General features: G+C 44.6%; 2 protein-coding genes across 5 annotated transcripts in view; one reads left to right on the forward strand and one right to left on the reverse strand.

Annotated features, from left to right (window-relative positions):
* Positions 1 to 219: 219 nt before the first annotated feature.
* NCSTN (nicastrin) lies at positions 220 to 14,801 on the reverse strand. 3 transcript variants are annotated; one of them, XM_070608399.1, is made up of 17 exons: positions 14,682 to 14,801; positions 13,252 to 13,356; positions 9,816 to 9,939; positions 9,256 to 9,377; positions 8,685 to 8,830; positions 7,543 to 7,693; positions 7,114 to 7,223; positions 6,706 to 6,858; positions 5,939 to 6,043; positions 5,674 to 5,751; positions 4,654 to 4,826; positions 3,105 to 3,207; positions 2,894 to 2,989; positions 2,499 to 2,586; positions 2,084 to 2,238; positions 1,632 to 1,844; positions 220 to 1,026 (listed from the first exon to the last, which is right to left on the reverse strand). In XM_070608399.1, the coding sequence occupies exons 4-17, from the start codon at positions 9,368 to 9,370 to the stop codon at positions 904 to 906; spliced, it is 1,809 nt and encodes a 602-aa protein (XP_070464500.1). In that variant the 5' UTR covers positions 9,371 to 9,377; positions 9,816 to 9,939; positions 13,252 to 13,356; positions 14,682 to 14,801; the 3' UTR covers positions 220 to 903. The 3 variants fall into 3 exon arrangements, with proteins under 3 accessions (XP_070464500.1, XP_070464501.1, XP_070464499.1); XM_070608400.1 differs by having other exon boundaries at positions 14,592 to 14,754; XM_070608398.1 differs by having other exon boundaries at positions 14,476 to 14,690.
* COPA (COPI coat complex subunit alpha) overlaps positions 14,765 to 26,437 on the forward strand; it is a 39,541-nt gene continuing 27,868 nt past the window's right edge. The window contains exons 1-6 of one of the 2 annotated variants that reach the window (XM_008520467.2): positions 14,765 to 14,941; positions 18,036 to 18,149; positions 18,338 to 18,411; positions 22,963 to 23,043; positions 24,529 to 24,605; positions 25,316 to 25,425. In XM_008520467.2, coding sequence (XP_008518689.1) covers positions 14,902 to 14,941; positions 18,036 to 18,149; positions 18,338 to 18,411; positions 22,963 to 23,043; positions 24,529 to 24,605; positions 25,316 to 25,425 — 496 coding nt within the window. In that variant the 5' untranslated portion in view covers positions 14,765 to 14,901. The remainder of the gene's footprint in view (positions 14,942 to 18,035; positions 18,150 to 18,337; positions 18,412 to 22,962; positions 23,044 to 24,528; positions 24,606 to 25,315; positions 25,426 to 26,437) is intronic. The other variant, XM_008520466.2, reaches the window with a different exon arrangement.

Genomic DNA, 26,437 nt, shown 5'->3' on the forward strand with positions numbered 1-26,437 from the left:
GGGAAGAATCTATGCTAACGTCGTTCTTACAAAAGGGAAATCAGAGCTCCCAGGGCTACAAGGAGGCCCTCTTTCAGGACTTCAACTGTTTTTGACAGAACCTTACACCTCGGGCCCTCTGGAGACCCAAGAGAGCAGGTGAGGTAACAATTTTGTGACTTCCAGTCCAGGGTCACTGAACAAGGGGGCCCAAGAGGAAAAAACAGGGAATGGTACAGGTCATGTGGGACAGTTTATTTTAATGAAATTCAATATTTATATATTTACACACACACACAAAGGAAAAAAGAAAACAACAAAAATAGATTTTACAGCTTAATAAAAATGACTATGGAGCACTGTGGGCTGAAGGTGGAATACCCACTCAGCAGCACACCCACCCTGATGTGCCACCTAAGGGCCTGGGGACAGGATAATGGGAGGGAGACAGCAGGCTCAGCCCACAGATCATCCTTGTCCTCCTCCTCAGGGCTTTCTTGTAGTTTGTTCCTGGCATTCAACCCTTCATGTCCTTCTTCCTGGTCAGGAAGGTGGTTGCAGACAGGGGGTAGGGGTAGGGAGAAGAGGGAGGTAGAGGGCAAGATGGAAAGAGGATCCTGAAGAAGAGTAAGTTAGGGTGGGGTAGCTAGGAGTCAAACAGGAGCAAGAAGCTTCTATTTGTCATCCCCGAGTCTGGCAGGGGTGAGGAAGAAGAAATGGGGAAGGGGAGATAGGAAGCGGGAGCTGGGGAGGGAAGGTGACCTGTTACCTCTGTCTCTTTTGGGCAGTTCCACTTCTTTATGTTAACCCCAGTCTGAGCCAGGCCCAGAGAGGTTCCAGTGACAAACTAGTGGTTTACGTCCCAGTGGGACAAATGATCTAGGAAGTGAACTGCAGAGCTGGCAGGAAAAGCTGGGGTCCTCTTCAGTAAGAAACAGATCCTGGCTCCCGGGGAGTAATGAAAAGGACATCGGCTTTGGCATTGATGCAGTAGGTGACGATGAGAGAGAAGACAAGGATGCTGAAGCCCACTATCAGGGTGATAAACTGCAGGAGAAGAAGGGCAGGAAAGGAGAGAGGTGCTCTCAGAACTCAATGCAGTTTTGGATAATTATTTGGGGCTGGGAGCCAGGACATCAGAATTTTGGAGCTGGCTCCAAGTACCAAGTACTGAACAATCATAGGCAACATCTCCCCAATCTGGAGACCCAGTGTCCCCATTTGAGAAGAGAAGTAAAGTGTTTGCTCTTGCTTCCACCTTGTGTTAGATTTTAAGCATCTTGAAGTTAGGACCCATGACTTTGATTCTCTCGTGGCAATTACATTACTGACTTACTTGTGACAGGTGCTCAATAGATATTAGACTGACTCATGCCAGCTATGCAGGTGGGAAGGCCGGACGGGAGTAAGCTGTGCAAGGGCTACTGAGGGTCCACAGGGTAAGGAGTATCTCTCAGGTCTCCATGGGAGCATATCTCCAAAAAGAGCACATAATCAAATGTCCTAAGGGGGCATGCTGGCTGACAAGGGACAGATTTGCAGTAGGTTTTTGTGGTGCATCTGGGGCAAATGTGAGATGGAAGGGGGTATGAGACAGAGGCAATAGAGAGAAGTCAGTTAGCTCTCTGCCACCCCCCCCCCGCCCGTCTCACCTCAAGCTCTTTGCTGGCTATCAGGAATATCCGGGCGCGGATCTCTTTCCAGCGGCTCTCAGTCCACGTCGAGTACTCAGTAGAGCCCCACTGCCTCAGTTCAAAGGCAGGGGACAAGGCCCTGGCCAGTCGTGCCGTGGAACGCACACATCGGGGGAGCCAGTCTGTCTCGTTGGAATTCAAAGGGCCCTGAACCCATGCGTATTCATACAGCTGCACAGGAAGAGAGGCCACAGCACGGGGCTGAGGTGACCCTCTCTCATTCATTCCCTCTACCTTTTAGATGGTCCGTTTTCACCCAGGCTACTGCTTCTTCAACACTCAAGTTCAAAGGGCTGCATCCCTCCATCCCCCAATCCCAATCCCTTGGAGCCAACTGGACCTGGGAGACCCTCCAACTTTCCCTAGGGAAAGGGGCCCTCTGGGCATCTCCGACACCCACGACCACTCACATCCTTGTTTTCGCTGGGGACTTTACTTGGATCCTGGCACTGCTCGCGGGTAAGGTTGACCACCTGGCCAGTCAAATTTGCCAAGGCATACTGTACAACATAAGTGGTGTTGGTGGGGCTGGAGACAGCAATGTAATGCTGAAGAGGCCCATCACCTGATTGGAGACCAAAGGGAAGGGAGGATTTGGTGGGTGGGAGGTGGGGTGCAGATGGGCAAAGAGAAAAAGCCCCAGATTGGCAAGAGCCAGAGAAGAAAAGGTTAGGGGAAAAGAATCCAACAAATATCAGGGGAAAGAAAGGAAAATGGGGGGAAAATAGAGAGGAAAAAGTAAAAATAAAGGATTAAACCAAAATGATGACTTTTTCTCTATCCCTTTACTTGGCTAAGAGTCCCATTCCCATACCAGGTGCTTACCCAAGTAGGACCTTAGGTCCTGCCTGAGGATAGACTGGAACCATGAGTTGTTGGCTCTAATCAGGAACCCATAGAGCAGGCGGGTAACCTAGCATTGGGACAGTGAGAAGAGAGAACCTTGTGACCTGGAGCCCAGGGAAAAGTTATTAGTGGAGATCCAGTCATGAGGTGGGAACCAGACTGGCTAAACACACTCTAGGGTTGGGAAGATGGTGGCTGGCTCACAAGGATGTGGATGAGGCCCACCCAAGAGCTCTCTGGGGCATTAGGTGTCCTCAGTTGCACGTACAGACATGCTGAATTCCAAAGTTTGGGGGACTAGGCAAGGGACATAAAGGATGGGGCAGCCTGTGTATAAACCGAGGCGGAAAGGAACCAGGGCCCATTTGTCTTACTGTTTGAGGATCAGCCTGAATGGTGTTGCTGAAGTTGGTTCCTCCTGCAAGCTGGTACAGGGCACGTCCCAGCACTGTGGCCACATCTGCCAGGGCCTGTGGTAGGTGAGGAGGGGGGCGGAATGGCCCGGCTCTTCTAACCTCCAACACTAACATTCTAACCATCTTCACTGTGCTCTCCATGCTCCCACCCAGCCCAGGTCAGTGCTACCTTGGCAGTGTCTGTCACAAAGTTCAGGTCCTCTTCAGGGCTCTGCGATTCAGGGTAGTTCACGTTAATGTTCTCAGCAGTGTCGTAAATGCTCTGGTAATAGCTGCCAGTAAAGCCAGTGTGAGCCGTAGCTACACTCAGGGCCCTGCCCCCTCCTCCCTCAAACGTCCCTTATGCAGGAACTCAGTATCTCATTTTTCATCATCCAGGAGGAAGGGAAGAGAAAAAATTAGCATCCCATATTGAAAAAGGTGTGGAGAATGGGGAGATAGGAGTGAGAGTGGGAGTGGCTGGTTAAACACAAAGACTTTTCTGACAGACAAGGTAGAAAAGGTAAAATCAGAAGGCAGGAATCCCTCCCTCCCGGGAGATCTTTAAACATGAGAGACACTTCCATATTATATATCATTTAGGCTGGACACACAGGAGGATGGCTAAGATGACTTTCAGAGAACCTTGTCTGTCACACATTATCAAAGCAATTGTATGATTGCTCCAATGAACATTTCCACTGAGGGCGGCTGGGAATGGAGGGGGATTAGCAGGTCTGCTCACAGACAAACAGTACTACTCTGGGTCCAACCATTCTGACGCTCCTTGGGGGAGCCCCAAGGAGACGGATCTTAGAAGAGGGGCTAAGAGGAGAGCGCTTCCAGCCCTTACCATCAATAAATGTCTGCCCCACACAGAATCAAGTCAGTCACACAATGCAGTCCAAATGTGTTCAAATGATAAATCATCCCTCACCCCAAAGTGGTGTGGAGGACAGATATGGAGAAGAGAGCTGACCCTATGGACTAGAACTGTCACTGCCCTCAATAAATGAGAAGGTGCTACTTGGCTGGGGTCAGAGAACCAGAGCATAAGCACTTTTACTCAGAAACTCATCTGAAAGAGCGGAAGGGAACCCAGGGGTTTAGCAATCCAGCCTGAGTAAGAAGTCCCTGTTAGCCCAGGGCTCAACTAGGGGTGGTTTAGGGGTGCCTAGGACGAGGAGAGAGGTGATTAATAGGGCCTCCCCCTTATCTCTGGAGCCCCCTCAGCTGTAGGGGACACTTTTACCCCCCCACTGAACCACATGCACTTACCACACGGCAAGAACACACTACATTCCACAGATTATAAGTATTGTCTGTGGCACCCTTGGGCAGGCCCCAGACAGGGACAGCCCTCTGTCCTCCAGCCAAAGAAGCCCCATCATCATTCGCTCTTGTTTGAGATGATGCCCTCTGCTGGCAGCCCTGGGGAACTCGGGCCCCTGGAGAGCTTGGGAGAGGTGGGACCACAAGCAAGGATGACTGTGCTAGGAAAGGGCAAAGGGTGAGGATTGTTTTCTAAGATGAAAATCAAGTCAAATGAGGGCACCAGGTTAGATCTGAATAGGCCACTGAGCAAAGAACACAAATTGACCTGAGATTTGGGAGAGAGGGGTATGGGAGAAGGGAGAGTGGTGATCTTTCTTGACACAGAAGATATTTCTCTCTATGGACCCCAGGCTGCAGAATAGACTCTTCAAGAATGAAGAGGATGCAGGCTAGGTGACTCTTACTGGTTATGGAAGACATTTAAGTGGTCAGCAAGAACAACGCCAGAGATGTTTCGAGCTCGAAGAAATCGCTGCAGAGAAGATGGTGGGAGAGGCTTGGAATAATCCGGCCTCCTGAGGACTACGGTAGAAATGCCAGCACCAATCTTCTCCAGTGTGGCCAGGAGGTCCTTCACCTGGGGGGAGAGGGGGATTAACTGACGGGAGGCGGGGGAATGGGAAGCGAGAGGTCTCTTTTAGGCCTGAAATGCTCTCTACTTCAAGTCCCCTGCTTGGGGAGCTGCCTTAAGCCCTCCTAGATCTAAATCCCTCAATCCTTTTAGGATTAAGGCGCTCTGAATTTTCTGCAGGTCCCATCATCCTTTTTAAAGTAGGAAATTAGGGCACAAAGAAGGAAGAGGCCTGTGTCTTTTCATATTTATAGGTAAACTCCACTGTCCTCAGGACTTTGTCTTATCCTTGGTAGATATTTCACTTAATATTTGTTGTGCAGAACTGGAGGGGCAAATAATTATACAAAACTATGCTGAACGCCACCCAGGTAATCCATTCCGTAAGTGTTAGAGGAGTCCAGAGTAGGGATGACACTGAAGCTGGAGTGGCAGGAAGAGGCCTGCATGTAAAAAAGAGGCCTAAAGCTGAGCCTTGAAGGGAGGGAGGATCTTGAACAAGTAGTGGGGAAAGTGGAGGACAATTTGGATAGGGAGTCTGATATAGCCAGGAATTGGGGAGGGCAGCCCAGAAAATGGGATCCATGGGGCAACAGGGCAAGAAAGGAACTAGCTACTCCCCTGCCCTTACCAGGCAGCCACAGTTTGCTAGGCAGCGAATGATCAGAGAACTACCTACCCCAGAAAGGCAATGATAAGAGCTGAGCTCATGGTTCTTCCCAGGAAGCTGTAACAGCCGTGTTTCTCCTTCAGTTAACGCCCAACCTATCTCACAGGGATAGGACCAGAGGCAGGGGTGCCCATATTCTGAGCTGGTAAAATAAGAAGTGAGGAGGAGAGATGCTCAGATTACCTGCTTCTCTACAGCTTCATTTTTCCGAGACACGGGGTCTGTGTGCATCCAAAGCTCTAGTGATTTTCTTAAGGCCACCTAGGAGGAGGATGGAGAAGTTAACACTTATGATCAGTCTCTCCTTCTCACCCATACCTGGGAGAAAGAAGTGGGATGGGAAGAGAAGTCAAGGGAAGAGGTGATGGTACCTGCAGTGAGGACAATGGAACAACAAAGGAGGAAGCTCTAAGGAGGAAGGAAGGGGTGGAGGACACAAGCTACACACCTGTCCCAGCTCCACGAATGAGTCAATGTTCTCCAACTGCACAGGAAACTTGCCCTTCTCCATATCGTAGACCATTCTGGAGCTGCCAATGTAGTCAAAAGTTTCCTGAGGGGTGGAGATGGGTGGGAGAAGGAACAGAGATTCCCAAGGGTTATGACAGCATCAGTTCCTTGAGGCCAGATCATCAAAGATCTAGGCACGAAGGCTACTGTCTCATGTCATCTCACTGCTGGCCAGCTTACACAGTCATGTGACTTTCCCTCCTCCCTACCCCGCCTCTCAGCTGTGATTTTCCCTCACATGTATGTGTCACAGGACTTCTTGAGTCCAGAAATGGGGAGAGCAGCCTCAGTAAAGGCCTGAGGCGAACATCAGCTGTTATGTGCCTGCTTCTTGCCTCTCTCCCACCTCTGCCAACTGAGCCACGGCTGCTCTTCCTGCATTTGAGGGCCAGGCTGTGGTGGCAGTGGGGAGAGGTACGAGCCTCAGGACTCTTGGGTGGAGGTGGCAGTAAAGGGGTCCAGAGAATAAAAGTAAAAGGATGCCTCAAATAGAGGGATCAGTGGGGGGCGGAGGGGGTTGGCAGTACACCAATTCCAGGTCACGATGCAATGGCTTCCTAAAATGGGGGAATCCGAAGGGAGACACATGTAGTCATATCCAGAAGTTCTCTGCTGAGTGCTGAGATGTTCCCCAAGCGATAACCACTCCCACCCTTACCATCCCCCTCCTTCCCTGCCATTCCACCCCAGCCAAAGAGTCCTCACCCCTTGGAAGAAGACAAACATGACATTGCGGGGCAGAGTGGTCACATCGGGTGCCTTCTGCAAAGCTTCAGCTGCAGCCAGCTGAGTGACGAAGGAGGCAACGGCACTTTCAGCCCCTGGGGCCACATTCCAGAAAAAGGAACGACTGTCCAACTGGGTACAACAGAAAAGGCAGAGAGGTACACTTTGAAAATGGAAATTAAGACCGGGCCCCAGTTCCCCTCTCCTGTTCCAGTCAAGAGAATATTCATGTCCTGGGGCGATGGCTAGAACCCGGAGTCCCACAGCTCGGATCCCTCTCCACTTGAGGTTCCCCATTACAGCAACTCTGAAATCTGATGCCTGAGAGAGGCCTGCCTGCCCTTTTTGTTTCAGCCCTACCGACCCTGATTAGGAGCCAACACTCACCCGGGTGGCAGCAACCACAACCCTGGCGTCAGGCTCTAACATCCCAGATGTATTTATAGGCTTAAGCATGCTCCATACGTTGTAGTCGGACAGGGGGTCACAGACGATTTCTAAGCAGGACACAAACCGTGAGAGATCAACAGGAGTAAGGGAGAAGGCAGCTAAAAGAAGGCATGGACAACTTCTCTGACCAGTGCCCCATGGACTCTGTGAGTCATGTTCTTTATCTCCACTGCTCCAGGCCAGTTTCTCTGCTGCCGTCCTCTTCAGGGACAAGCTGCCTTAATTGTTCAGAACTGTATCCACCTTCCCCACCCAACGCTATGTGCCTGTGCCCACTCCTTCCCTACCGTGGTCTCTCCAACATTCCCTGGCCTAGTCCCATTATCCCCACCCCAGTATACCCAACGTGCCTCGGATCTGTCCTACCCGGGTTGATGCTGAAGGTGCTCTGGATGGAGCTGCGCCGCATGCAGGTGACAGTGCTGATGACAGCGTGCATGTGAGAGACGAGCTGCATGGCACACAGCGGGAAGGCTGGTGCTGAGCCATTCTGACTCAGGTTGTGATCACGATAGCACTACAAGGGGAGATGGACCTTACTGAAGCAGCTAGCCGCAGAATCCCTTCCACACTTCCCAGAAAGAGAAGGGCCCAGCTTCATCCTTAAGCCACTCCCACATCTACCCCTGAGCTATAGCTGTCCTGGTACTACCACAGGATCTATAAGATCAAAGAGAAAAACTTATCAAGAGGTGTGAAAGGACAGAGACTCAATGACTTAGTTGGGGCAGATGAAATTACCCTACACCAAATGGCCTGGCCCAATGTGGAGCTTCAGCCACTGTTCCTAATGTGATCTGATGTAAAGAGCACCAAACTGGAGATTAAAAATCAAATTCAAGGGGCTAGCCCCATGGTGTAGTGGTTGTTTGGCGTGCTCCACTTCAGCAGCCTGGGTTTGTGGGTTCAGATCCCAGCCATGGACCTATACCACTTGCCAGCCATGCTGTGGCAGTGACCCACATATAAAGTACACAAAGACTGGCACAGATGTTAACTCAGGGCTAATCTTCCTCAAACAAAAAAAGAGGAAGACTGGCAACAGATGCTGGCTCAGGGCTAATCTTCCTCAGGAAAAAAAAATTAAATTCAAGACAGCTTGGACATCTACTCACCAGGTAACTTTGGACAAATCTCTTATGCTCTGTGTGTCAAAATGAAGAAGCTAGACTAGAATTAGAGAATACTAGAGCTAAAAAGAACTTTAGAAATTATTGATCAGAATCTCTCAATTCCTAGTCCAATACTAGGGGTACTTAACTAGGGTTCCACACCTTGTTTTATATTAAATATTCCTTACATTTCTTCCACTCTAAAAGCCTTTAAAGCAGGCAGGAGAGAAATGGGAGAGGGGAATGTGAGAGAATAAACGTCTTGGATCTTCTTGGAGCAACTGTCTTTCAGAGGGTGCACTAGCAGAATGAGACTCCCTCCCTCCAAACAGGAGGAGAGACTAAAAAATAATTCTCTTTCTAAGTGGAATTGCCAGGAGCTGGCAGAGACATTACCTGCTTGATGACATTGGTTTCATTTTCATCCTCAAGAAGAAAGATGGGGAAACTAAAGTCTTCATAAGCCAAGCCATTGCCCAGGGAGTTCCACTTTATTGCATTGCAGTGAGCAAACTCCGGCCCATAGGAGTTGGAGTAAACACCTGAAGGGGAGGACGTGGGGACAGGATGTTGGGACAGCAAGCTCTTAGGGACCAGGTGAGGGAGGAAGACTAGGATATCATGAGGTTGGGACTATAACTCAAAGGAGTAAGCATCAACCTATCACCACCTGCAGTAAAATAGACACTGGTGTCAGAGAGCCCCAGGCTGGCCGATTAGGGATCTGAGCATGTGACAAAAAGGAAGAAGGGAAGGGAAGTGGAAGGGAAAGCAGCAGAGGGAAAGGATGAGTGGCAAAGACAAAGAAACACTGTCTTCTGTTTATGAGACAGTTGCTCACACTACACGCAGAAACAGACACACAGACAGACAGACAGACACATACCCCCTGACCCAAAGACATGAGACTGAAGCAACAATGAGCTTTGGGCGACAGTAGGCTCCCCTGATCCTTAGGGATTCTTACCAAACCCATCATTGGGACACTGCACACTAGGAGAGAAGCCTGAGGCAGGTCTGGGCTTGGCCAAGGACACTGCAAGACCAGCAATTCGGTGGGCTCTCCCCTTCAGTTTCTCCATCACACTCCTGGAATAGGGAGGGAACGCCATGAAGGAAGATAGGAAGGTTATCAGGCAGCCTGATATCCTGCCCCCAAGGATGGAAACAAATGGAGAATTAGGAGAATCAAAACTGTTGACTCATTTCTTGCCTTTCTGATCTCTAACTTCTGAATGAGGACTAGGACCCAATCAGAGCTCAGGGTTAATCCCATCTACCCTGTCTCTGAATGACCCTGGGTACCCCTCCTTCCTTCCTGGGGTCCTTACTCACTAGAGTTCCACTTATAAGATCACCCAGATGATTCCTTTTGATGGTGCATCTTTCCTTCTGAGGATCACTCCCACCCACCGCCTAATCAGACCAGGGCAGCCAAGAGAAGTTTTCACTCACAAGTGTGAGGACTATTCACTCAATCATCCTCTCTCTGGATGTACCTTCCCAGCAGGCACATGAAGCTCTTACCTGGTAAAAAGCGTTCCCTCCAGCAGAACCACGTAAGGGGGGTTGGGGCCATCAGTCAGCACCCACTGCAGGTCCTCTTCCTTCTCTACTACGTGGATAACTCCTGTGTCCCCACTAACGGAAGCTGCCAGCACAGAATGGGTCAAATTAAAGTTCCCACGGTTGACAAGTGTGATCTTGCCTCACTGATTCTGCAGATCGCTTAGCCCCCAAACATGTCACGAGACATGTGGGTTAATGCAGCCACCTCTGGACTTGAACTGAAGAGTTGAATTGCCCTAGCTCCATCTGAAAGCTACCAGGAGGGAACGGAGGACAAAAGAGCCCAAGAAGTCTACTCCTTAGACTTCCTCATTCAATGTCAGAAAGGCTCCGTGATCTTCACTTTCTTGCCCTCTTCCCTCAATTTCATTTAGCCACATATACAAGATTCCAAAACAGCAGACACCAAAGTTTTCAAACCTATATTTTCTCCAGGAAATGGCAGGCTCTAGATCTCTAGCTTGGAGTTTTCACACTGAATCTTCCTTTATGAAAACATATGTGTAGATTCCCATGGCCTCAGAAGCCTCCCTGGATCTCCATTCCTTTGCGTTATTTGGGAATGACTTTACTTGCTTTTGGCCAGTTTTAGATGAGGTCAATCAAGAACTTTCAGGTCTCTAGACAAAGTTTCCCAACTGATGGGCCTTGAATGGATTAGAGATGTGCTGACATTGATTCCCATCTTCTCTGGGGACCTAGGTTTCCAAAGACCTTAGGCTGGTCACCCCCAGCCAGGAGCAGATTCATCCATTACCCCGGCACGCCCTGCAAACATCATCCATTCCTCTGTGTGCCAGAATGCCATACAAATAACCTTCTCTGTGTCTCATGACATGACAAATATTGGGAAGCAGTGCATTAGAGGACGGATGATCCACAGTCCAGAATGACTTGAGTTCCATGTAGCAATACCCCTCAAATCCTTAGTGACCCATGCAGGGACATTCTAAGCTCTCCCCAGGAGTCTTCTCCCCACTCAAAATTGGATGTGTTATTCATAAACTGTTTTAGAGCAGGAGTTCACAACCCTGGCCGTGTATCAGAATATCACTTTGGAGTTTTAAAAAATACAGATACTTGGGCCTTACCTCAGATTTATTAAGTTAAAATCTCTAAAGCTGAGGCCCACACATGTATTATTTTCAAAACAGGCTACATATGGTTCTTTATTATACACAGCCAGGCATGAGAATTATGGCTCTAAACCAAGGCACTGAAAACTCAAAACTTGCATGAGACAAAAACTGTAAGTACTTTCAGACTGCCAGCCAAGCAGAATTTTTCTCCCACGGAATCTGGTAAAATCTAGACAGGGAAACAGTTCCCCCACATTCAACTATGTCTTATATATAGTAAATACTTAATAAGTTCATGTTCATAGTGATAATAACATAGATAAATATCAGAATCTGGAATAACTTTAGCAAAGATCTAGCTACCAATGGCAGTTCCAAGTAAAACAAAAGACAACAGTCCTTGCCACAGCATTTAAAACATGGGAAAAGGAAAAGCTAGCCTGGCAAATAAAAAATATGTAACTTCAACTTCAAGGAGGGCAGGAAGACAAGCTATAACACAAGACTGAAAACATCTGGATTCTAATCTGGGTTCCTGTTGGTGACTATGTAGTCTGAAGTAACTTGCTTACTTTCTCTGCACCTTCAATGAGAAGAAGCTTCTCTACTCTTATTCATCTCATACTGTGGGGACGGATTAAAAAAGGAGAGAGAGGAAGGAGAGAAAAGAAAAGAAATCTACATATAGCCCCTTTGAGCACTTTAAAAGGATCTAATAGAAACAGAGCATTATAATCAGAAAATCAAACCTAGGTCTTCTTCTCCTTAATTTTATCATCCTAGCAAGCCTAATGAAAAAGAGCGTAGCTTGCTCAGGATGGACAGATAAGATGAAGTAAGACTTAGAAATAAGTAGGTTGAAAAGGAAACAAGATCTTAATGAGGAAGTGGCCAGAGTCCAGCCCCTCCCCTCTTGTTTCTCTGTCCTGGCACTTCGCTTTATCTCTGGGGGCTATTGCTTTGCCTCCCACAGGGCTGCTTCTCTAAGAACATGCAGCAGAATGACTCATTCCCAAAGAGGATATCTTAGAGCCCGGCTACAGGAGGATGGGGCCTTTTAAAAGGGGATCTAGCCTTTTGCACTAGAGTGGCATTCCAACAAGACCAGTAGTCTGATCTCAGCTCACAGTGGACTTGGTTCCCTTCTAGCCACAAATCCAATTTAAGAACTAAGTCCAACAAAAAATTTTATTTAGAACTGTTTAGAACCAGTTAACCTACTCCCAGCAATTCCTGTAGCAGGGACATGAGGCAATTAACATAGAGTATCCCTCAGGGAAGGAAGGGTAGAAAAGCAGTAACTGCCACTGTGAGCAAGTCCTTTACTTCCCAGTGTCTCAGTTTTCTCCCACCAAATTGGCAGGTTTCGGGCAATCATACAGTACTGCTCGAACCACACTACTTACTCAGCATCATCAATCAACATCTATTAAAGGCAGTCTGACTTTCAGCTTTGTGCAGGTATATTCTAACCATTTTTACAAGATAAACTGAAATTCAGACGTGACCTGTTTGATGCAGAAGCAGCCAAGAGCTGATTCTAAGTTTCCTGCTTACCTGCAAACTACATTCTGACAGAGCTACTAGCCACAGAACAAAAGCTGAAGAGAGCAGGTTAAGCAGCAGAGGACCTGGGAGTCAACCTTCAGATCACAACTTTTTCCCCTTTTATAGTTTTATAACCACGTTGTTAAGGTACCCTGTTTTGGGACACATTTACGAAGCAGGAAGAGAAATCTAAATGTTTCACTAATTCCTCTTGCAACAATTTGGCTTATACAATGCCTTCCCTTCAAATAGTTTACTGCCTTAAAGAAGCCCATTTTGGTTCCAAAAAGATCATTCAGAGTACAGGTGATGACTGGACTCCATCATGTAGTCATCTTCTTTCTCCTTAGGAAACAGTATAGTTTTGTACTTAACCCACTGGCTGGTTAAGAGTCCTGGCTTGGAACCTGTACCACCAGGGCTCAAATCCTGGCTTCACTACTTATTGTCAGGATCATCTTAGAAAAGTTACTCAACTTCTCCAAGTCTCAGTTTCATCATTTGTAAAATGAGGATAAGAATAGGACCTGCTTCATGGGGTTGTTGTGAGTTAAATGAGGTGCACACGTAAGAAGCCTAGTATGCAGCATTTACTAAATGTTAGCTCTTATTAATTACCTTGTCTAGTTTGACAAATGGTTCTCTATCACCTCCAACCCACAGAGCCTAATTTGTGTGTAGAGACTCCCAAGCAGGACTTGGATCCTTATATCTAGGGCAAACTGAAATATCAACAGTCACGAACACAAATCCCAACCTCAACTCACATTGGCAGCCAATCTGATGAGTGGCATTGAGCAGACGAACACAGGGAGCTGTCTTATTTAAGGGGATGTAGATCTTCCTCTCCACTGAGTTTCCCCAGCATGAACCTGATCAAAAGATACAACGTGTTACAGGAAATTGAGAGACATTGGTACCAGCCTCTATCTTGTCATTAGCTCGCTGGATGGCTTGGGTCCATCATACTTTTTAAAAATGGGACTAATGTCCATTCTTCTCACTTCCTGGGCATGCTATTGGAAAGATAAATGCACTCAGCTATGCGCCTCAGAGGGTTCCTACAAATTCCACGTAGAGCAATTCACAGTGAAGCTAAAACAGAGAAAACTTGATTTGTCAAAGAAAAGGCATTTAACCGCAGATGTGCCAGCTTTTGGTTGCATGGGTGACCACACTTCTGCTTTTCTATCCTGTACTTATATTACTAATTAATTAATAAAAGGATGCCAGTCTAAGAATATAGATTAAAATTTAAAAAATCTTCCTGAGAATTTTTCCAGGGGTCTAAAGAGAACTGGGAGAAACCTTATGCCACACACCTGTCAGTTAATCTAACATCAGTAGGTCACCTGTGTATGCCCATAGTGTGGGGTGGCTACAGTTTCTCCTTTGGGGATCTTTAAAAACAACGTGAGTTTGGGGGAAAGTATGGTCATGGTTATAATCAGGCATGTTTATGTTTTAGAGCTTGACGGAATAGAAAGCCAGATACCAGAAAATGAACGTGTGTAAGCAAACACTTATGCGCATCATAAATGCCTAAGTTCCTTGAATCATTCTTTCACAGTTTAAACACTCAAGAGTACCCATATCCTATCTTTGTCTCACTTTACTAACGAGACAAACTGAGGCAAAGCACAGAGATGAGGGTTTACGGCGGAATCAACAAAGGAGGAAATGAAGAATCTACTCTCCTAAGCGCCGCACTGCACCCACGGAACCAGGTGCTGCTTTCATCTTTAAAGGTCTAAACGCACTGAGAAGTGAAGCTGAACGCTGACACACGTCCTTTTTGATTGCAGGTGGGGTGACTGGGGCCATGGGGAAAACGAGGCATCCGGATAAAATGGGAGAGAGTCGGGCTGGAAGTCCAGGAAGAGGCCTGGAAGAGGAAATGGGGCGACACAACGTGCCGCGGGGGAGAAAGGACCTTCAGGTCCAGGCAAAGGGGGAACTTCTGTCGTGGGAACGAAAGAAAAAGGATTTACCGGGTGGGGGGACAGAGGGGGAACGGGAACTAGAAGGGAGACGGCGCCGCTCGCGGCTGGTGCGATCCGGAGGGTTCTCCTTACAGACTGGAGCTCACGGGCGGGGGAGGCCTCACCTGCCAGTAGGACGCAGAAAGACAGAAGGCGAAGAAAACCCTGACTTCCCGGGTCAGCCACAGAGCCGCCCCCCGCCGTGGCCATCTTGCCTGTAGGCTGAGCGGAAGCCTCGGTTCCCCTCTTGTCCGTCAGTGGCCTCTCTAGGCCAACACTGGCGCCGTCTCTGTGGCCTGGAGCTTCTCGGACCGGAAGTTCGTGCCCGCGGAGCTTCCGGGATCCGCGGCAGAGGGGCGCTGACGTGGAGGCAACCGAAGGACGGCAGGGAGTGGCGGGGCTCGGATTAGCACCTTGGAGCCCGAAGCCTGAAGGATGTTAACCAAATTCGAGACCAAGAGCGCGCGGGTTAAAGGTAGTGGAGAAGAAAAGGGGCCCTATGGAGGCTGGATGTCAGGGGTGGCGCAGTCACGGGGGAAGAGAGAGAGAGGGTTGACGTGCGGGCGGAATTGGGCCCACCTTACGAATCCAGAGGAAGAGGGGGGGGAGGGAGGTTAGGCCTGGCAGGCGGTTCTCCAGTCCTCTTTTCTTTGTCGTGTCCTTAGGGTTTGATTTATCTATAGTGGTTGCCGCATCGCAGGAGGGCCCTTAGCCCGCTTCCTATTCTTTCCCCTCCCCTCTTCTCCTCGGGCCTGTGCTCCCCACTTTTATTCTTTTGCTCTCAAGGCCCTGTGACCTGTTGGCTTTTTGATGACAGTGTTGTAGGGAGTGACGCTGGGGATTGAGTCTCGACCTCCTCCATTCGCATCTAAGTCAGCAGCTTTTTCGGAGAGAGCACTGGCCACCTCTCTTAAGGATACCTTGCCTGCACCATATCAACTTCCAGTGCCTCCACTGGGCTTTAGTTCCTACTTGAAAACAGGACATTGAGGCCTGTAACCCCAATAAAATCTGAACTTGATATGTTTCCTGGATAAAATGTAGGAAACCTAGTTAAATGTGAATTTCAGATAAACAAGGAATAATTTTTTTAGTATTCGTTGTTTATCTGAAATTCACATTTAACTAGGAATCTTTATTTTTATTTTCTAAATATGGCAGCTCTAGAGCTTGAGTATCAGTGGATGGAGGTGGAGGGCAAATGACTGAAATCACTGTAGTAGTCTCCTAGAGCGATAGAATGGGAAAGGCAGACAAATAAGGTCTCCTGAGACTTGGAAAATATATCTATCTCGAACATTTAATGAGATGTAGCATAGCAAAGTGCTTAGGATCTTGGTGTTTGGAGTCAGATGGGCTTGCATGCTTTGGAATCCTGAAACATCCACTAACAAGGTCTAAGACCTTGGGCAACTTACTTAACATTTCTAAATCTCTGCTTTCTCATCTGGAAAATGTGAATAATTAACATTCTCTTATAGAGAGAATTAAAATGAGAAAGTATATGAAAACTACTTATTATAGTGCCTGAGGTAGACTCGGTAGCTCGAATACTGGAGGCCATTATTAATGTGAGAATAGATTCTGAGCAGTTTCTAAATCTCATGAGAATCTTGATCATGAAGAGTACCATTAGGAATTCCCAGATGGTTGAAATGGACCTTCATAATCCTTGAATTTTCTCTTCTGCTCCTAATGTTTTATTGGGCAGTAGAGAAGGAAAGTGGGGGAAAAAAAGATGTCAGAATATTTGAGTTAATGTCCATTAATGACTATTTCTATATATCATAAAGGTAAAAAATGAACAACCTAATGGGAAAGCAAACAAGTAGGAGAATGTAAATGTTCAATAAAAGTAAATGAAAATATTCTCCACTGTACTAGTAATGAAAGAAATGCCAAAAAATAAAAAGTGAGAATACCTTATTTTTGGTCTTAGATTAGTAGAACAAGCAGATAACGAATAATGTCTCACATTGGCCTACGTGTGCAAAATGGGTACCTTCAGAAACTTGGTGAGACTGTATAATTGATACGGTCTTTTTGCCATTAGATCGTATGTACCAAAATGTTAAATGCACATACCCTATTCCTGAGCAATCCTACTTCCAGTTCTTTAACCTAAAGCAGTAATAATGCAAATAGGCTAGATTATGTGTAGAAGTATCTTCAGTGGTACAGTTTTCTGACAGACTAAAGTTAGGGGAAAAAAACCTTAAATGCCCACCAGTAGGATAATTTTAAAATGTGGTACATTTGAACCTTGCAGTTTTTAGAAAGAATGAGGTTAAGTTTATACGTACTTAAATGTAATGAGATCCATGATATATATTTAAGTGAGAAAAGAAGTTTGCAGGACATTATAATGTTATCTTCATTTTCATAAAATGATTTGGTCTGCATTAAATATCTGAAAGGATACACTCCAACTGTTAGCAGTTGTGATTTCTGTGGCCTTCCATTTCCAGTCATAACAGAGTAACAGACCAGACTTACCTCCCCACCTTAAACAACTGCCCAACTAAACAGAACGTGGGAAATGAAGGTTTTCAGACATTGGATGATAGGCAGTGAAGGAGAGTGATTCTTGACAGAAGGGAGATAAACAAGATGAGTCCTATGATTGTTTTAGCTTATTACCCGCAGAGTTTCCAGGCTGCTGTATAGGGAGGCAGGAAGAGCCCTGTGGTCTCACTGAGGAGACAGAGTTTTGAGTTCAGGGAAGCCAAGACAACTAGAGTTTGCTGGGCGAAATACCAGACAAGAGGGAGCTGCACAGAGAACCCTGGATTTCTGTAGGGGATCCTGTCAGGCCTTTGAGTACTAATCTTCACGTGCATCTGAGGAAAAGCCCCAAAGCATGGGAAAGAACCAGTGGAGAGGAGAAGGCAGAAGCATCCCTGGCACTCGCATAGAGCTGGGAATAGCTTGTGTTCCTAGTAGCCAGAATGGAAAGCCCTCCTAATACTACAGAGCATCATATAGAAACCTCAGATGAGTGTTGCCTTAATAGTGGTGCCAAATTAGACCTAAACTAAAGGCTGCTGGAGCCCCACCCTAACAAAACTTAAAAGCAAGCCTCAAAAGATCAACTGATTCGAGTAACCTAACTGCATCCTAAAACAAAGTCCAGCAATATTTAAGGACTATAACAAAAATCGAGCACCTAGGGGCTGGCCCCGTGGCCGAGTGGTTAGTGGTTAAGTTCCCGCGCTCCGCTGCAGGCGGCCCAGTGTTTCGTCGGTTCAGATCCTGGGCGCGGACATGGCACTGCTCATCAAACCACGCTGAGGCAGCATCCCACATGCCACAACTAGAAGGACCCACAACTAAGAATATACAACTATGTACCAGGATGCTTTGGGGAGAAAAAGGAAAAAAATAAAATCTTACCAAAAAAAAAGAAAAAATCCAGCACCTAATAACAAAATTCATAATGTCTGGCATCCAAAGAGTGAATGTATGAACCTTGGATTAACCTAGCTGTTTCTTTTTCTTATCATAATTGATAGGAGGTGACATTATAGACCTTACTTAGCTCATTGAATCATTCTCTGTTTTTTTCCCAGGGCTCAGTTTTCACCCTAAAAGACCTTGGATCCTGACCAGTTTACACAATGGGGTCATCCAGTTATGGGACTATCGGATGTGTACCCTCATCGACAAGTTTGATGAACATGATGGTAAGATAACAGTTTTTAGGAAAAAGTGAAAAGTGATGTAAGTATTTATTGTCTTCCAGAGTAGATTAGACCTTCTTTAGGATCAAAGAATGTGGAAGGGCTAGAACTAAAAAATCCTGAATAAGAATCATGTTAGAGATTAGGAAGCACAGCTGTTTTTAACATATATTGCCTGCCTTCTTCCCCAGGTCCAGTACGAGGCATTGACTTCCATAAGCAGCAGCCACTGTTTGTCTCTGGAGGAGATGACTATAAGATTAAGGTACAGAGGGTCTGTCATGACTGTGAGTAAAGGACAGAGGGATGTGGCATTTGGGAATTCTGGAAGGGACTAAAACCCGGGCTATCTCATTCATATAGAGCTTAGGCTTTTGACAGTGTTGTTCAGAGCACTTATCCAGCAAACATTTATTGAATGCTTATTGTATACCAGACAGTTTTATTTTTTGGGAATTCAAAAATAAATAAGAACTGGTCTCTGTTCTCAAGGAGCTTTTATTCTAATGGAGGAGATAAATATATGCCCAAATAATGGCATATACAGTTTGGTGAGTGATACAGTAGAGAGATAACCAAAGTGAAATAGAGAAGGACAATCCAGGTTCAAAGACAAAAAGGCATGACATAGCTGGATACATTTGAGAAACTCAGATTAGTTTTGTGTGGATAAAATCTGGAGAAAAGATGAGAGAAGGGGCCAAAGAGGAGAAGGGCCAGATCATGGAGTACCTGTTTGCAGTGCTCAGAATTTTGGATGCTATCATACAGACGACAAGGAGCCACTAAAGGGGCTTAAATGGAGAAGTGATATCAGATTCACATATTTTTTTAAAGGATTACTTGGGTGATAGTATAGAGAAAAGATTGGATGAATTGGGTAAGACTGGAAGTAGAGATATTATTTGGAGCCTGTTGTATAAGTCCATCTGAGATGAACAAAGCATAAGCTTAAGCAGTAGCATTCAAAATGGAGAGAAAGATATGGATATGAGAGCTTAAGGAAATGAATCAGTAAGTTTGTTGGGTGGATGTTGGAGGGATGTTAAGGGGAAATAAATGAGGTGATTTTTATTTGTTTATCTCAGGCTTCTAGCTTAGGTCACTAGGTAGAAGGGGTGCCATTAATTAGGAAAGGAAAAACAGCAAGAGTAGGTAACAGTTTTCTGGAGTGGAGGAGGATGGTGTCTTAATCTGTGTTAGTTAGTCTAACAAATACCATAGACTGGGTGGCTTTTAAACAACAGAAATTTATTTCTCACAGTTCTGCAGACTGGAAGTCTAAGAGCAGGGTGCCAGCATGGTCAGGTTCTGGTGAACGCACCCTTCCAGGTTGCAGGCTGCTGACTTCTCGCTTTGTACTCATATGGTAGAAGGGGTGAGAGAGCTCTGTGGGGTGTCCTTTATAAGAACACTAATCCCATTCATGATGCTCTACCCTCATGACCTAAGCACCTTGCAAATGCCCCACCTCCTAATACCATCACATCAGGCATTAGGATTTCAACATGAATTTTGGGCAGGACACAATCGTTCAGTCCGTAGCAGATGGGTAATGAATTCCATCTTGGCTCTGAGGGACAGTCTAGTGGAGATATGTCTGCACTATAGATATATTTGCAAATTGTCATCATGAAGGAGGGAGCCAAAGCAGAAGTAGTAGAAGATATCACTCAAGGATTATGTTGAATGAGAAGATAAACCATTATTTAGAGATTGAGGAAGTAGAGTTAGCATAGGAAAGAGTGATTTGAGAGGTTGGAGATGAACCAAGAGGAGGAAGCAGAAGGCTGTTGGACGCCAAGGAAGGAGAGAATTTTGGCAAGGAGAAAGTGGTCAGAATAAAGTAAAGACCAAGTAACCTTTGGATTGCTTAATTAGGAGGAAATTAGTGATCTTAGCACCTTAATGGGAAGTAAGGAAGCAGAGACAGAATATAGACAATTCTTTGACTGTAATAAAGACAAAAACCAGAGCCAGAGGCTTTGAACCTATTAAAAAAATCAATGTTTTCTCTATTTACTTCCACAAGTTATTTCCTTTAAGTATGTGTATCTAACCAAATCAGTGAAATTTACTTCATAAAAAAGGTTAAAGTCTTGGGGTCAGCCCGGTGGTGCAGTGGTTGAGTCCACATGTTCTGCTTTGGTGGCCTGGGGTCCGCTGGTTCAGCTCCCGGGTGTGGACATGGCACCACTTGGCAAGCCATGCTGTGGTAGGTGTCCCACATAGAAAGTAGAAGATGGGCACGGATGTTAGCTCAGGGCCAGTCTTCCTCAGCAAACAGGAGGATTGGCAGCAGTTAGCTCAGGGCTAATCTTCCTCAAAAAAAAAAAAGGGTAAAGTCTTTTTCAGAAGCTACGTCAGGAAGTTATACAGCAGAACTTAGGTGACAGACAAGAAAACTGACAGCTGCCTGCAGAGAAAAGAGGCATTGGAGTTGTAGGAAGGACAGTTCTTTCTGTTTGCTAGATTTTAGGCACTGCCTCCTGGGGGGGGTGGAAGCTCAAACCACCTGATAGACCTTAAAGCTCGTAAGGATATCACTTCATTGTAATATTTCTAGTGAAGTGTTATTTATGCTCATGACCATTGAATATCGAGAATGGTTAACTCGGGTTCCTTATAATCTGTTTAAGAAAGGAAAGACTGAGTAGCATTTTTAAAAAGGTTTTTTTCTAAAGTCATTAATGTTTTTAAAAAAGAATTATCTTCTGTTTATATGAAATATCCAGATAAGCAAATCAGTAGAGACAGAAAGTAGATTAGTCGTTGCCTGGGGTTGGTGGATTGGGAGGAAATGCTAATTGTCTTAGCCAGCTCATGGGTTTGTATCATGTATGTCATCATGCTGTCGTTTTAACTTACATTTCTCTGCTGAAAGGAGGATTATCTAGAAAAGTCATGTTTATGGACCATCATATTGTTTGCAATATCCATATAAATGTAATATTAGTATAATTCTGATTTACAAAGAGTAAGACAGGAATCCCCAAATGGCCAGAGTCTAAAAACCCTATGAGTCTTTAAAGAGTCACAGTTTTGGAGTTTGGTAGAGGACTATAAAGGAGTCAAGACAGTTTGAAGCTAGAAATATGGAAGTTTAAAACGCTGAACTCTATATAAGGGGAAAAATACTAGTTATAGAATTATGTTTATGGTATGATTTAATTGTGTGAAACTCAGACCCCACTGTGTACATGTATATCTATTTATAGGTGATTTGAAAGATGAAGGAGAAGGTATTAGAATATTTTCACTTTTCGTGTTATTTACCTTTTCTCATTTCTGTACATATGTATTGAGCACCTACTAAGCATTAGCTGCTATAGTAGGTACTAGAGTGTAGTGTGAAGCATGATGGATGAGGAATCTGCCTTTAGGGAGCTTACATTGTTGTTCTTTGTTTTTTTTTTTTTTGCTCAGGAAGATTTACCCTGAGCTAATATCTGTTGCCAATCTTCCTCTTTTTGCTTGAGGAAGATTGCCCTGAGCTAACATCTGTGCTAGTCTTCCTCTATTTTGTATGTGGGTCTCCACCACAGCATGGCCCCTGACAAGTGGTGTCGGTCTGTGCCCAGGAACTGAACCTGGGCCACCAAAGCTGAGCACACCAAACTTAACCACTAGGCAGGGACGGCCCTGGGAGCTTAAATTCTTGTTTGAACAATCATACTAGGGTTGTGTGAGTTTCTTACAGGAAATGGTAATACTTTTTGTAATTTACAAAAGAAAATTTAAATTTTTTTTTTTTTGAGGAAGATTAGCCCTGAGCTAACATCTGCCAATCCTCCTCTTTTTGCTGAGGAAGACTGGCCATGAGCTCACATCTGTGCCCATCTTCCTCCACTTTCTATGTGGGACACCTACCACAGCATGGCTTGCTAAGCGTTGCCATGTCTGCACCCGGGATCCAAACCGGTGAACCCTGGGCCGCCAAAGCAGAACATGCGCACTTAACTGCTGCGCCACCGGACCGGCCCCTAAAATTTTTTAGGTAAAAAGAAAGAATAGTAACAAATTGTCTTGGATAGAGTCTAAACAGGTATTAAATGTTAAAAAAGAATTAAAAAGTCGTTTGACCTCTTATTTTCGCATTTTTCGAGAGGTTTTCTAGATGGGACACGTGAGCTATCTTACATTTATGGTCCTGGTTTTAATGTCTTCTTCAGTTGTGTCCATTGATGCCTCTTGCTTCAGTAGTTGGCTCAACTTCATATCTGAATGTGATGTTTTTCTGCGCAGCTCAGCCTAACTTAGCCATGTAGTGTTTTCCATGGCAATAAGATAAAGTCCATTTGCCTGATAGATGAGTACAAACCGTGAATGTTTGGGCATTGTTTGCTACCAAGTTAAGAGTGTAAGAGAAGATGGTGCCTTATGTTATGCTATTGTTTCCTTTGGAGTCATGGTATCTGCCCTACTTTTTAATCCTGAGCTAAGGTAAAGTGCTAAGGGGTCTGTATTCAAGCTAAGAATGCAACTATGCAGTAGAAAGAAGAGTTTCAAGTTAAGTCCTGGATAAGCAACTTGTCTCATCTTATTAAATAGATGGTTTCTCCCTAAAGAAAAGAAAAATCTTTCCATCGTTTTATCTTCAGTTTTTCCCTAACCTTGCCTTTTTCCCCTCCCCACATGTTGTTTAGCTGACACGTATTTTCATCCTGGGTCTTTTTCCCTCCAACCTTAAACAAGACTCCCTACCTATTTAGAAGTGTGAAAGTATGAGTCCAAACTTGTTTATTGAGAAAGCTGAGCCTTTCAGACGCTCAAGGCCCTTATGTCTTATTCCTTAGTTGGATCTCTTTCTTTGCAGGTTTGGAATTACAAGCTTCGGCGCTGTCTCTTCACATTGCTTGGGCACCTAGACTACATCCGCACCACCTTTTTTCATCATGTAAGTAGCCACGGTGGCTCTAGTTCTAGAGCGTTCTTCAGTTTCCCAGGAGGAATCCTCTGCTTGCTCCTCAAGAACCCATGCTTTCGTAACAGAACTGTTATTGGAGTGGCCCTTTAGGATCTATGTAGTGTTGACTTTTCTGTTTTGTTTCCTTCTACAAGGAAGGACTCAGGGTTATATTGAGTTTAATTTAATTAGATTCACTGGACTCTGTGAGGAAGGCATTGATTCTCTGTCAGGAAAAGTGAAGATTTTATTTCAGGTTTTCTGAGCTAGCAGACAAAAGTTTGCAGGCTAATCCCATGTGGGGCATTATTAAGTAGGTGTGTCTGGAGGAAGGCCAAGGTAAGATGCCATTTTGACGAACTAGTAAATATTTTAAAGCATTAATATTCATACGCTTTTATCCTAGGATTTTAGGGTCTAATAGAGGCTGCTTCCTTAGCCAGGCTTACTACCTTCTTTGATATGTCAGATATCATAATAGACAGATACTGAGTTATACGTTAGAGACTCCTAACCTCTTAAGCTGCTTCCAGCCTGACTGAATCTCTCTATTATTCTATGCTACTAGAATTATCTTGTACTATTCCTTGACTCTCAGTAAACTAGGTCTCTTGAATTAAGTTAGAAGGAATATAATGAAATAAACTAGAATTTCTTGGCTAAGTTTCCTTTTTTAAAATTTAAAAAATTTTGGGATAGAATGGGGTAGAATGATTGCAAAAATTATAACTGAAACATTTGAAAATGATAACCACTCAGGTAGTCTATTTGATGGGGACTCTGTCCCCATCAAAGAGGACTTGCTAAAGACTCTTGCCTAGTACAAGTTGCCATCTAGCTGGAAGGTTGTGGAAAACCTTATTTTCTTTTATTTTTTCAGTTCAATAAATATATGTGTGCCTTGTACTTACTAAGTTCTGTGCTAAATACTGCAGATACAACTGTGAATGAGAAATGCTTTTCTCAACAAGCTTATAGACTCTAGAAGGGCTAAATTGTTTTTATATGTTGCTTTCTGCTTTGGTTACTGAGACTTGGGAACTTTTTGAGACTAAATGGTCTGACAGGGAGAAGTCAGACTATAAAACAATATTCCAATGCTAGAGTTAAAGAGAGAAGATCTTTTCACAGGATCTTAATTTACAAGATTAATTATGCAAGTATAAAGATACACACACACGTGAAAGTAAATGTAAATATTTAATAGTATAATATTATACTTTGAGACTCTATTATGCCTTTGTCTGGCTTCCAGTCTTAAATCTTATAGGTGAAAGTGCCAGTGTTGGGAAAAGCTTGTAGAATGGTGGGGAAGAGAAGACAACTAGCCTGATAAATGAGAAGCAGCAGTACCTCTGCTAATAAAGCTGAGACGTTAGTCAATGGAATGGTCCTTCTAAAGAGAGAAATGGTTACAGGAGCCTGAAGGAACATGTTTGTTTAATGTTCAAACCCTTTGTCTGGAATATCTTTCAGGAATATCCATGGATTCTGAGTGCCTCAGATGATCAGACCATCCGAGTATGGAACTGGCAGTCTAGGACCTGTGTCTGGTAAAGCAGGAGACAAAGGGCTCAAAGAGTCTTCATTCTTTTTAGTTTTTTCATAGTCAGCTTTTCTTCAGAACAATCATCTCTCTTCCCTAATGGGCTATGTGTCCTGATTAACTACTGATTGTATTTGTAAGATGCTTTTACGTACAAAATGATAAATATAAAGGCAATCTCATTAGTAATGTTTAAGCCTGGATTTTCTCATTATTTCTTACCAGGGAAAGGAGGTCACATAGCTAGGCTTTTAGAACAAAACTTTTAGCTAGGTTTTAGTTCTGTTTCCATGAAACCTGAATCAAGGTCTAGACCTCTGTCCTGCTTTGTGTTTGGGTCTAGAGCTTTCCATGAAGATGTAAGGATCATTTATAATGATGCCCTTTAAGAGGAATACCCCACTAAAATCTAATAGATAGTTTCCAGTATGAATTACTAAAATTCCATTTATTTTGATATTTTAATATCTTTAATCTGAGAGGAGAGTTGTGCAATCTCAGTTCTCCTGAAATTAGTAATATTTAAATACTAAAGCATTAGAATCAAGAAGAGAGCTCTTGTTAAAACAGCTGAGCTTGTTAGGATAACTTGCCTTTGCCTTCAAAAAAGTATAATTGCATCTGCATCTGTTGAATGTGGAGAATGGTATTTAGCCTGTAGGAGTCTGTTGATTCCTGCCTCTAATTTGGTATTTTCTTTCTTTTCTCTTCTTGCAGTGTATTAACGGGGCACAACCATTATGTAATGTGTGCTCAGTTCCACCCCTCAGAAGACCTGGTTGTATCAGCCAGCCTGGACCAGACTGTGCGCGTTTGGGATATTTCTGGTGAGCTGCCCAAGTTCAGGGGACAACTTAGTCATGTCTGGCGCAAAACTGCAATTGCTTAAAATAGTGAATATAGTTGGCCTAGAACAGGAGAATTTAGACTATTCTGTTCTCATATAATAGGGTTTCTGGGGTATTAAATCTGCTTTGATGGTTTTTCATCTTGGGTTAGTCCCTAAGAAAAGTAATTGCTCTAGAAAATTCATGTAATTTGAAGAAAATTTCACTTTTTAGTTAGATCAGTTTTTAGTTAAAATCTATATACTATTGGGAGTATTTGATTAAGAATCAAGCTTTTCACTAAAATTTGAAAAATCACATCTTTGACAGAAACGAATTTTGAGAATAGATTAGCACAGGGAAACAGGACTCTTGGATCCTATGGCCTCATTTAGAAATAGGAAAATCTGTCTATTGTATTTCTCCTAGTGTAAGCAGCATAGAGAGTAGGAGAGGGATTTTTATGTCCAGAATACCTTTTTTTTTGAAAGATTGGCACCTGAGCTAACATCTGTTGCTGGTCTTTTTTTCTTCTTCTTCTCTCCAAAGCTCCCCAGTACATAGTTGTGTATTCTAGCTGTAGGTCCTTCTGGCTGTGCTATGTGGGACACCGCTTCAGCATGGCCTGATGAGCAGTGCCATGTCCACACCTAGGATCCAAACCGGCAAAACCCGGGGCCGCCAAAATGGAGTGCGCAAACTTAGCCACTCGGCCACGAGGCCAGCCGCCAGAATACTTTTTAATGGGCAGACTTCTAGAACCAGAAGTTAAAATAACTTGTAGATTTTGGATAGTTGGGATAATCCCTCCTTTCAGTTTATATATCTTGATTTTTCAATAAGGATTTAAATCTTTAGTGCTGTATAGGGGAGATGTGAGGAGTTGCTAAGCAGAGAATTTAAATGCAGAGAAAGGACTGTACCTATGAGATGTACATGCTGGATAGATGGAAGTGCTTTGTTGAGAGTTGGAATAGGTACCTGGAACTTTAAATGCTGTGGTTCTCTGCCC

Source organism: Equus przewalskii, unplaced genomic scaffold (genome assembly GCF_037783145.1).
Source record: "Equus przewalskii isolate Varuska unplaced genomic scaffold, EquPr2 ChrUn-6, whole genome shotgun sequence".
Classification (NCBI taxonomy): domain Eukaryota; kingdom Metazoa; phylum Chordata; class Mammalia; order Perissodactyla; family Equidae; genus Equus; species Equus przewalskii.

Coding starts and splice junctions, on each gene's coding strand:
- NCSTN (XM_070608400.1), bottom strand. CDS start 14,676: ATGGCCACGGCGGGGGGCGGCTCTGTGGCTGACCCGGGAAGTCAGGGT. Junction 9,940..13,251: donor TCATCAGATTGGCTGCCAAT/GTGAGTTGAGGT, acceptor CTGTGCTGGCAG/CTTCCGTTAGTGGGGACACA. Junction 1,027..1,631: donor TAGCCAGCAAAGAGCTTGAG/GTGAGACGGGCG, acceptor CTTCTCCTGCAG/TTTATCACCCTGATAGTGGG.